We start from the raw sequence: 10479 nt of genomic DNA, 5'->3' as shown, positions 1-10479 counted from the left end.
CGTCGGCCCTGAGCGGTACTCTCGTTCACTTTGTGCTGCGCCTGAGGTCTCTAGGTCCGGTTCCTGGGCGGCCGCACAGTGGTCTGCCTCGCAAGCCTTGGCACAGCATACAGACAGCATCATTGGACTCATCCACTGAGCAAAGGTTTACTCACAGGTACAGTGACGAAGGTTCTTCCGATGGCTACAGAGTCTATAGGGGGGGCCTCCACAAATGTGATGGCTGTCTAGGTATGCTTAGGCCAAGCGGGAGACTAGTCCGCTGTAATGCAAAGTGGTATGTGGTGATATGAGGAGGATGAAGAGGAAGGGATAATCGAGTCTATGGGAGAAGATGCTCAGAGGTGGGCCCCCGCAAGAGGCAGCGGATGATTGAAAGGAGATGCTGGGCCAGGCTACTCAGCCTTCGCTCGCGGCCTTCGCTCCATCGGTCCATCGGCCCCTGGCACGTCGGACATTTTGACCAAGATGCCGCCGTCCCGCGAGCGGCGTTAAGCTTCCGCGTTCAGAGTCAGCCAAGACCAAATCTCGGCCGGGCGCTGGAGGGGAAACGCCACCCAGGCCAAGGGTAGTAGTGGCGGCGTGACACAGGGCCAAGAGGATAAGCTTACTTGCATATACACTCTTGCCAGCTTCACTCGGACCAAAGTGCGCGATGTCGAGCGGATCAAGGAGCTGACACCAGGCGACGACACTCATGGGCTGACAGAGGGCGTAGCGGTGTGTGCATGTCATTTTGGCAGAGGGGTGGGCCTACTTCCTGGCTGCCCAGCCACACCACGCCACGCCTGGCTCCCTCCGCCTTTGGGTGTTGCCTCGCCTCCACCGCGCGCACAAGGAGGGGAAAAAAATTGGCAGAGGCAACTGTCGCACGGCGCACCAACATCTTCCTTTTCAGAGGGACGTGACACTTCTTCCTTCTTTCTTCTCTTCACCCATACCATCCATTATGAGTGAACCCATCGCCCTCTTTGGTCTGACCGTAAAGCCCGGAGACGTCCACCGCATGGACGTCCTCCGCGACTTCCGCATCACCAACGTCTCTCTGGGAGAGCACGTAAAGGGCAATGCCCGTGTGGTCGTCAAGGTGCACCTCATCCCTCAATCTGGTCACCCCATCACAGAAGAGGAAGAGCTCCTAGAGGGTCTCATGGACGAAGACGACGACGATGAGGACGATGAAGAAGAGGACGAGGAGAAGGAGGCCGCAAGAGCCATGAAGCAATACCCCGAGCGGACCTTCGTACTCTGCACCCTCACACCCGGCAAGATCGAGCAAGTGTCGGTCAACATCGGCTTCTCCGAGGCCGAGGAGATCGGCTTCTCCGTCACCGGTGACAACGAGGTCGACCTCTTGGGCAACTACCTCGCACCTGCTGGCGACTTCGACCAAGAGCCTTACGACTCGGACGATGACAGCGAAATCGACTCCGACGAAGCTGGCAGCTTTGACTCGGATGACGAAGACGACGACGAGTACGACTCTGAGGACATGGCTGCTGACGGACTCGACGGCATCCTTGCCGAGGGTGACAGTGAAGACGAGGATGACGAGGATGACTCCGACCGCTTCGAGAACCTCGGTGACGTGCCCTCTGTCGCTGCCGCCGAGAAGGCCGCTGCTGCTGTGCCCTCCAAGAAGCGCAAGGCCCTCGCCGAGCCTGCCGAAGCTGATGTGTCGATGGCCTCCTCGGTCGGAGCCGTCAGCGACGCCGAGCTCGCCAAGGCAGCCGCAGCTGAGGGTCTCGACGTCTCCAAGCTCAGCAAGGCTCAACGCAAGAGGCTCAACAAGAAGCTGAAGCTCGCCAGTGGTGATGCCGACGTTTCTGTCGCATCTACCTCGTCAAAGCCCGAAGCCGCCTCTACCGTCAAGGCCGAGACTGTCAAGGCTGCTGTAGCTCAGAACGGCAAGGCCGCCAAGACTGCTGAGAAGCAAACCGTCACCAAGGATGGTCAGCAGGTGAGTGTCTATTCGCAGATAGTGATGTAGCGGCGACAACACGCACGAGAGTATGGCGTCGACGTCGAAGCCGATGCGCCATGCGACATTGACGCACGACGTGACGAAGACACAAAGGTAAAAAAGGATTATAAACAAACAACACAGACCTGATCCGAATGCATTCGTGCTCACCTCTATCTCGAGGTTGTGGAACACCAAAAGTATTGCCTACTCGTTATGATTTACCTCTTGTCTTCGTCATTGTCGTCACCGCTGTTGCGTCTGCTTCGACAGTCGTCGTCGTCGTCGTCGTCATCGTCGCTCTTGTGCGCTCGTCGTTGTGGGGATCAAGAGAGCTTGAGTCACTGACGCTCTGTTTTCTTCTCCCTTTGCGCCACCTCGACAACGCTAGACCTCCAAGACCAAGACTGCCTCCGGCCTTCTCATCGAAGTGAAGAAGCAGGGCGACGGCCCAGTAGCCAAGAAGGGTCAAAAGGCCGGCATGCGCTACATCGGCAAGCTTACCAATGGCAAAGTTTTCGACTCGAACACAAAGGGCAAGCCATTCGCCTTTAAGCTCGGAAAGGGTGAAGTGATCAAGGCTTGGGACGAGGGAGTTGTGGGCATGAAGGTCGGAGAGGAGAGGAGACTCACCTGCCCACCCAACTTGGCCTACGGCGCTAGCGGCGCTCCTCCCGATATCCCTCGCAACGCAACGCTCGTGTTCGACATCAAGCTCGTCGACCTCAAGTAGAGCAAGTGGCGAAGCGGCTGAGTGCAGCCAATGCTACCTTGCCCTTGCTCCATCCATCACTGCCTTGCTTTTCGTTTACGGATCGTCACTTGCCTGTCAGTCACTCCCGGTTTCTCCCCCACCCCAACTGCTATAATTGCTCCGCATCACCATCGTCGTTCCTTGTCTTGTTTTGGTCTGATCTCCATCCATTCATTCCTCATTCCCCACTTGTACTCTTCACATACCAAAATAACTCATCCATCGTTTTGTCCTTGCTAACTGCTCCTTTGTCTGATTGTCTGTTTGTCAGTCCGTCTCTGAGGAGGTCCACTCCGTACTGCACCGCACCGCAACATATCACCACCCTGCATGCTGGCTACTTGTCTACATTTGCACTTGTCATACATTAGATCCACTGACTGCCCACAGGCTACAGGCTAGAGGTCCACAAGCTACAAGCGATAGGGTCGTACTTCTCCTTCTCCTGCTCCTGCTCCTGCTCCTGCTCCTGCTCCTGTTGCATCGTCTTGGTCCTCCTGGTAGTCAGCGGCAGTCACCGCTTTCCCACCTACCCTACCGCGCGGGAGAGCCTCCTGCTCTTCCTTGGGACGCCGCCCGCCCTCTTGCTGCTGCTGCTGCTGCCCCTCGGACCGCTCCTCGCCAGCCTCCTCGCCACCTTGGGAAGTATCCTCACCTGCGCTCGCACCCTCCATCACTCCGTCGGAGAAGGTAAGGGAGGGCTTTCCGTGGCCACTCTCGTTGCCATTCTCCCTCTGCGAGGTGCGTGGCCAGGTGTTGCTGGGCATTGTCGAATTGTCATTCGAGTACTTGCCGTTGCTCGTACGACGAGACTTGTAGGAGTGAATGGCGCGAATACGATCGTACTCGTGCTCGTACTCTTCTTGGTCCTCATGCTGGTGGTGTTGTAGGTAGTGATGCTGATTGTAGAGTTGATGATGCTGATTCTGATGCTGTTGCTGATGTTGTGAATTCGCCGAGGCATGTCTTGAGTGAGAATGAGAGCGCCCTCCTGTGTGAGAGTGGGATCTCGCCCTCTTGTGCGTATCCGGCAATACAAGGTCCGGAATGAGTAGCGCAAGAGGGATCGTCGGGAGTAGTAGCAGCGTCGCGGTGACACAAAGGCGATGCATCGTCTCGGTCCAAGCGGCAATGATTGCCAAGCGCTGAGGAGAGCCCATAGGGAAGCTCACTGCTTCCGACAGGCTACCAAAGATGTGCTGTACCTCCTCTTCTGTGACTGACGATCCCAGATGAAGACGCAGACGATCCGGGAGGATGGTCACAAAGATGAGTCCCGCAGTGGCGGAACCAACCGCCGCGCCGATCTCGGTGGTGAGCAGCTCCAGAGCAGTCACAATGGCCACGTCTGCGTGGGGCACACAGATCTGCGCTGCAATCTGCATGGTGATAGCTACGGAACCTCCACCGATGCCCTGTAGGAGCTGGCAGAGGACGAGCATGATTGTCGGGTCGTGCGAGTTGCGATACCGGATCATCATACCCGTCCCGATGATCCGCACTATGGCGCCTCCTACCAGAAATGGCTTGAATCTCCTCGTCCAGGCCATCAGGGAGCCGATGCAGATGCCAAAGATCGTTGAAGTGACATTTTGCGTAGTGGCAAAATACCCCGTCTGCGTCTGTCCCCAGCCCTTGACTACCTGGACGAATGCACTGATGTACGTCCAACTGAGGTAGAATGAGGCAAAGTCCAAGATGCCAATCATGCAGACGCAGACTACTGCGCGATTCCGGAGGAAGCGCAGCGGCATGATCGGGTTGGTAGCTTTGGACTCGCAGAAGACAAAGAGGAGCAGTAGGAGCAGGCCGCTGACCATGACGGCTGGAGCTACACCTGGTGGGACTTTAGAGCCATGTCCCGCGACCGTCAGGGGACCGAGGATGAGCGTCCAAGAAAGCGTGAAGAGCAACAGGCCGAGTGCATCAATCTCCGTTGAGAGCTGTGAGAAAGCTGAGCCACAACCTCTAGAGAAGAGGGGAGGACGGGCAAGCAAACCGGCTTTACGAGCTTGACTTTGTCCGATGAGGAGAATGATGACCAGGGGTGCCGCAGCCAAGGGGACAATGATAACCCACATACCGTATCCTGCTCGCCAGCCGCCTCCTGAATTGATGACAGCGTCGACCAAAGGCCCAGCAGCAGCCCAATTGATCAGGTAGGGTATATTGACGAGGGAGATGACAAGTCCGCGCCACTTTGCCGTCGTCAAATCGGCAATGATGATTGACTGTAGCACTTGCACTCCAGTATTGCCTGCAGCCTGCAGCATGATGCCTCCGATGACTGCGTTCAGAGATTGCGCTGTGGCTACGATTGCATAGCCAGAGGCGTACAGCGTCAGTGAGAACACCAAAGCCTCGGCTCGCCCAAAGACGTCCGACAGCTTGGCAATGGGCGGCTTGGCAATGGCATAGATCATCTGCTGACAGATGGCAACAGTGCTGAAGGAGGCTAGAGCTCCAAACTCCGAGCAGGCAAAGTTGAGGTAGAGGAATCCGGTATTGCTGTCGAGTGAGGTGACGTAGGCGATTGCGAATATGGCAGAGAAGATCATCAAGTAGCGAGCTCTCCGCGCCTTGTTGCTCGTGGTACTCATGACCGTCTCAGAGGATATATGACGGGAGCGTCGTATGAGCGATCTCCCTTCCCTATCGTCGTCTTCCTCGCCTCCTCCCGCGATGTCTGCGTGCCAGGAGACGCCCCGTGGTCGACGCCGCGAGCGACTGACGCTCCGAGGTCGACCTTCGAGCCGTGGCCCTACGGGTGAGCTCGCCGCATTATGAATCAATGCATCGAAGACGAGCTGCTCATCGGCCAGCCCTTCGTCGCGTTCGCCGCCCTCGTCTTCATCGTCTTCGGCCGAGCTACCTGCGGACTCAGATTCGAATTCCAGAGGACTCGGCAGCGAATCCGCGAATGAAGCTCGACGGTCTGGTTCCAAAAGCCTCGCACGCTCTTCTCCAGTACCTTCGCTTCGACCTTCGCTGCTCATAAATTCGGCAGGCAGCGAGAGTGGGACGGCCGGCAGATCACAGACTTCCGCCTTGGGTACTACTGGTCGTCTTGACGCAGTAGTGGTAGTGCCCGAAGCGGAGAAGTCTTCGACCCTGCCTTCATAGCCAGTCGCCCCTTTACAAAAATCCTGCCTACTGTATGAGTAGCCTGGCGCAACTTCGGGAGGGTCGTCCTCAGGATTGGAAGCCCGATTGGACTGGAAGGTATGGGGCGGTGGCTTTGCAGCCCCGGCTCTTTGGCTCGCTGCCGGCTGCCGTGCCGGCTTCGCTTTGCGATGCTTCCCCGAGGGCATGTACTTCCCAGAAGGAGGCATCACAATCTGGAGTTCGCCTGCGCCACACTTGCCCTTCTTTTGGGTAAGTTGATGTTCGAAGAGTGCGAGAATGTAGAGGTTAGACTGTAGGAGTGGGAGCAAGGGGATTTGTGTGAGCTCGGTCTGTATCTTTGAGTCAGGCATCTTCAGCATCTTACCTTGAACGCTACATCGATGGCATCACCGATGATCGGCACGAGACCAACAGTGGTGTCCACGATGACGAGAGCCACCATGATGCCTATTGTCTGCAGCGGCAAGCCAAACAGGGCCGCAAGGCAGACCAGGTAGACACCTATGATGAGACCGAAGAAGTCGCCCACGTAGGGAATCAATCCTAGCAGTCCCTCGATACCGATGTTGAAGGGTAGCCAACTCGAGAGCAAAGGCAGGGCGTCAGAATACCAGGCGATGGTTCGCATATGGTTGTACAAGTTCTGAGCTTCTGCGTTAGTCTGCAGGGGGAGACCAGGCAATGTCTTGAGTCAGCTAATGCCCATGGAATAGGGCTAGCTTCACAGCTGACTCTTCGTCCGCTTACCTTCGGTCTCTTCAACACGCTATAGAAGGTGGGCTTGAAGCCCCTATCAGGGTCGAACGCCAATTCCTCGGGCTGCAAATTGACCCTCGTCGCCACATCGTCGTCCACTGTCTGCCCCGTCACCCTTGCCCCGCTCTCGGGAGTCTTCAGCACAGCATTGATCGTGCGCTGGATAGCGTAATTGATGGGGTGGAGGATGAAAGACATCGGAAGGTAGAGGGAGGAGGAGGGAGGGAAGGAGGGGATGCGAGAACAGGGAGAAGGAGGAGGAGGAGGAGGAGGAGGAGGAGAGCCCAGTCAGGGCGGTTAGCTCCGGTGAAGCGTCTTCACCAGGGCGCCGACAAGCTCAGGGCGGGTAGCGATGTAGGGACTTCCGCCTCGTGCAAGAGCAATGGGCTGCTCGTTGTCGTGGTGTTGCGATCCGATACAGACAGAATATCCGAAGCCAGACGCGGGACGCAGGTGCAGGGCGGAAAAGCTTCTGGCTGGAGGGACGTGCTCCACTCCCGAGTTGCGATGCCTCACGTCAGCTGGCTGGATCTTTGGCAGATGGCGGCTAGCGGCGGCTGAACAAGTCTCTTTTCGCAAGGCGAGTAAGGTCAAGTAAGTCGTAGAGGTGAGACAAGGAGCCGAGGGCTCCGGATAGATGAAGAGGTACAGGTGTGAGGAAAGGGTAATCATTGGGGGGCAACCGATGAGGCCACACACGCTCGGCCGCGGGGTTCGGCAGGGTGGAGCTGGACTGAGAGCAGAGCGGACAGCACACAGGCAAAGAGCAGCAGGCGCTGGAGCTGTGTCCAATTTTCTCGTAGCCGAGATCTGAAATCTAATCTCACTTTATCGCATGGGGCCAAAGAGGCTGACAGTGGCTCTCCTCGCCTCTTTGTCTCAGCACCTTTCGAAGATCCTGTAGAGATCATTCAAACTCGCCACCTGTATCAACTTGTCTTCCTTGACCAGTGCCCTCGATGGTATAAAGCCACCCGCTCTGGACGCCATGTGCGGGAACCAGACATGCTGTATCTTCCACCTTGAACGTGCCTCGCTCCCTGCAGATCCCGCCCCCACTCCTTGGGCTTCCATGCGTCCATCGGCAGCCCGATCGTTCTCTTCCACTGTCAAATTTTGAGAGAATACGTGAGCGTATGCTAGCTCTCGAGCGAAGGACTCGAAACATTTCTTCTCCTCTGTCCAATCTACTTGGGTCGCCAAACGCAAGAAGAAGGTGGGGAGGTTCTCAACCGGCAGAACGTCTTGATCTGCCAGAAGCGACGGCAGCGCCGTTACTTCGCCATTATCTCGATCCAGATCAAGAGAGAAGTATTCAGACAGCATCGCTGAGTTGTCCAAAAGACGACAGGTCGCTTGCTCTACAAGCTCAGCTCTGCTGAGACCTGTCACCACTTCTAGGCCGACATCATCAGTCGCCTCAATGTGGATGCCAAGCTCGATCAGTTCTCTCAGATATGGTTTGGAGCATATCATCTTCCTTTTGGGCATCGCGCCGAATTGTCGAAGGCAGAGCTGGTAGGCACACTCCTCGATCAGAGCGTCGTGATCCGCAAGATAGAGCTTGGTGCCATGCTGTAGGAGAGAGAGACCGCGGACGACATCGATCACCCCCACAAAGGTGTGGTTCTGCAGTATATCGCTCAGACCACTGTGCCGCTGTTGCGCTACACTGGCCCGTAGTTCTACGATACTCGTCAGTGAGCAATCGCTCAGCGGTATTTGCATGCGGCTACGACGGGCAGGAGGGGCTGGAGGCCGAGCAGGAGGGGCAACTGGTAGGTCCTGGTCGGGTCTCATCATTGAAGAATCGAGCAACTCAGGCTCGTGAGGGGGCTTCTGGCTTGCCTGGGTGAACATGCCATCCAAGGTTCTGGCTCTGTTGTCGACGCGCACAAGGTGCTGGGGGTATTGCGTCGCCGAAGCTGCCTGAGTGCTTTGACTGTCTACTGTCGCATCCTCGCTGCCATCGTTGCCGGTAGCAGGGGTGCGAGCCTTCTGAATCATCGCTCCGGGCAGGATGGCTTGCGTGAATTGGAAAGTTCGGCTGGTATTTGCTCCTGCCAAGACCGTCTGCGCTTCGCTACATATCCGTTCAATGATGTCTTCCTCATCGAGGAAATGCACTTCCCGCTTCGTAGGGTGAACATTGACGTCGACCTTGTCTGGGTCAATCTTGAGGCTAACATAGATCCATGGATGTCCACCTTTGGGAAGCAGTGCTGAGTACAATGATTCGAAGGAGCGCTTAAGCGCCGGGCAATCGACAAGCCTGTCGTTGATGAAGCAGAGGAATGTTGTACGCTTTGTACTCCAATTGGCTCCGCTGATCCACCCTTCGACAGAGAAGCTCAAGGAGACAGTCTGTGAGATTTTCAGATGCACAAGCTCCCTTGCTACCGCATTGCCATGAAGCAAGCGTATCGTGTCAAGAGTCTTGGTGTTGGGACTGGCCGGCGTACTAAGATCAGCAGCATTGGAACCAGACTTTAGTGCGAAGAGTCATTAGGGTGTCAGCCAATGAACTTAATTTTATCCGAACGGGCGATCCGACCAACCTTCTTGCACACGAATCCCACTCCTCTGGCTCCATAGTGCAGTGCATACTTGGCGGCAACGTCGAGAGCTCTATTGTACTCCTCAGCAGCGCTTTTGAGAGCTCTCCTGCGCTGCGGTACGTTGAAGAAGAGATCTTGTGCGGCTATGGTGGTACCATCGGTTCCCGCGCAGGCCTTTGGATCGCTGGACTGCCCAGGTTTGGCTGGTACCATTTCGCCCGCAGAGTAGAAGGCTTTGTAGGCCAGAGCCTCGTTCCTCGTCTTTGTGAGTATGCTCATGGATGCCGATACGAAGCTGATGCTGGCTAGTGCCTCGCCGCGAAAGCCAAAGGTTGTCATCTTTGACAGGTCTGAGAAGTCACGTAGCTTGGATGTTGCGAAGCGTTCGCATAGCAGCGGCAGATCAGATGGCTGGAGGCGAAGGTGATTCAAAGCAAGGGAAGGCGAGTCAGCACGATGTTCGAAAGCCAGGTCGGAGCCGATGGGCGTGACTAACCCGTACTCCACAGCCATTGTCCTGAATCTGCAGCAACTTGAGACCACCTTCCTTGAGGGTGATTTTGATGAGGTCTGCGCCTGCGTCCAGACTATTCTCGATGAGCTCTTTGAGGGCATTTGCTGGTCGGTGTATGATCTCGCCTGCTGCGATGCGATTGACCACGGCCTCGTCTAGACGCTGGATGGGCCTGGCTGGCTGTAAGGGCCGTACGACGTCTGCATCTTCTCCGTCCTGGCTGCCGTCGCTGTATGGTGCGGGGGAGTGGTGGGGAGAGATGCTCATGTGTGCGTCGTGGCTGACGGCGTCTGCGTCATCCACTGTTTTCCTTCGCTTTGTGTTCGAAAATTGCATTGCTCATGGTGAGTATGTGCAGCGCAATTGTGCGAGGTGGCTATATGCTCTGGCGTGAATCAGTCTACGAGGTGCCCCCTCATCACGCGTCCATGCTTCCGTCGTCTGCTTTCCGATGGCCTGAGCGAGGGCGGGCTGTCTTTTGCCTGGTTGGTGCTTCGCGCCAGCCGCGAGGCGGACACCGCACGGCAGCAGCCAGGCGGGCAGCGGGCACGGCGGAGCAGCAGCAGCCTGACGAGGCCAGACACACACACACACACTCGGTCCACTCACGTCTTGGCCAGAGTCATATCCATCCTTCACCTCGTCGTCAAGGATAGCAAACCACACGCAGGGTCATCATCGTCTTCACGAATACCAGCAGCGGGCATACTTCGCCAGACCTGCCCCGACTGGCGGCACTAGCCTCCTCTGTGTTCCCTCCAGCGCATTGCCAAGGAGCACACTCCTCTCCACTCCAGCGCGAGGACCA

The 10479-nt window shown here is 56.7% G+C and overlaps 3 protein-coding genes across 3 annotated transcripts; 1 reads left to right on the top strand and 2 right to left on the bottom strand.

Annotated features, from left to right (window-relative positions):
* Positions 1-646: 646 nt before the first annotated feature.
* BCV69DRAFT_281445 (hypothetical protein) lies at positions 647-2955 on the top strand. Its single transcript, XM_025491990.1, has 2 exons — positions 647-1960; positions 2355-2955. The coding sequence occupies exons 1-2, from the start codon at positions 950-952 to the stop codon at positions 2694-2696; spliced, it is 1353 nt and encodes a 450-aa protein (XP_025349612.1). The 5' UTR covers positions 647-949; the 3' UTR covers positions 2697-2955.
* A 94-nt stretch (positions 2956-3049) lies between these two features.
* BCV69DRAFT_144226 (MFS general substrate transporter) lies at positions 3050-6988 on the bottom strand. The gene is made up of 3 exons (XM_025489314.1): positions 6591-6988; positions 6208-6504; positions 3050-6133 (listed from the first exon to the last, which is right to left on the bottom strand). Exons 1-3 carry the CDS (start codon positions 6795-6797, stop codon positions 3131-3133), a joined length of 3507 nt encoding a protein of 1168 aa, XP_025349611.1. The 5' UTR covers positions 6798-6988; the 3' UTR covers positions 3050-3130.
* A 490-nt stretch (positions 6989-7478) lies between these two features.
* BCV69DRAFT_297741 (DNA mismatch repair protein MutL) lies at positions 7479-9938 on the bottom strand (the record flags this gene model as incomplete). The annotated part of the gene is made up of 3 exons (XM_025494147.1): positions 7479-9086; positions 9158-9568; positions 9654-9938. The coding sequence occupies 3 exons, from the start codon at positions 9936-9938 to the stop codon at positions 7479-7481; spliced, it is 2304 nt and encodes a 767-aa protein (XP_025349610.1).
* Between the last annotated feature and the right edge of the window lie 541 nt (positions 9939-10479).

This window comes from Pseudomicrostroma glucosiphilum, assembly GCF_003144135.1.
Source record: "Pseudomicrostroma glucosiphilum strain MCA 4718 unplaced genomic scaffold BCV69scaffold_3, whole genome shotgun sequence".
NCBI classification, from domain to species: Eukaryota; Fungi; Basidiomycota; class Exobasidiomycetes; order Microstromatales; family Microstromataceae; genus Microstroma; species Microstroma glucosiphilum.
Note: the sequence above shows the minus strand (reverse complement) of the source record. Positions and strands in the feature narration are given on the sequence as shown.

Excerpts from the sequence above, each read along its gene's own strand:
- BCV69DRAFT_144226 (XM_025489314.1), bottom strand. The coding sequence starts at position 6,797 with ATGTCTTTCATCCTCCACCCCATCAATTACGCTATCCAGCGCACGATC. Across the intron at positions 6,505-6,590 it reads GCGTGTTGAAGAGACCGAAG|ACTAACGCAGAAGCTCAGAA; the intron begins GTAAGCGGACGA and ends CTCCCCCTGCAG. Across the intron at positions 6,134-6,207 it reads CCATCGATGTAGCGTTCAAG|TCTAACCTCTACATTCTCGC; the intron begins GTAAGATGCTGA and ends CCACTCCTACAG.
- BCV69DRAFT_281445 (XM_025491990.1), top strand. The coding sequence starts at position 950 with ATGAGTGAACCCATCGCCCTCTTTGGTCTGACCGTAAAGCCCGGAGAC. Across the intron at positions 1,961-2,354 it reads TCACCAAGGATGGTCAGCAG|ACCTCCAAGACCAAGACTGC; the intron begins GTGAGTGTCTAT and ends CGACAACGCTAG.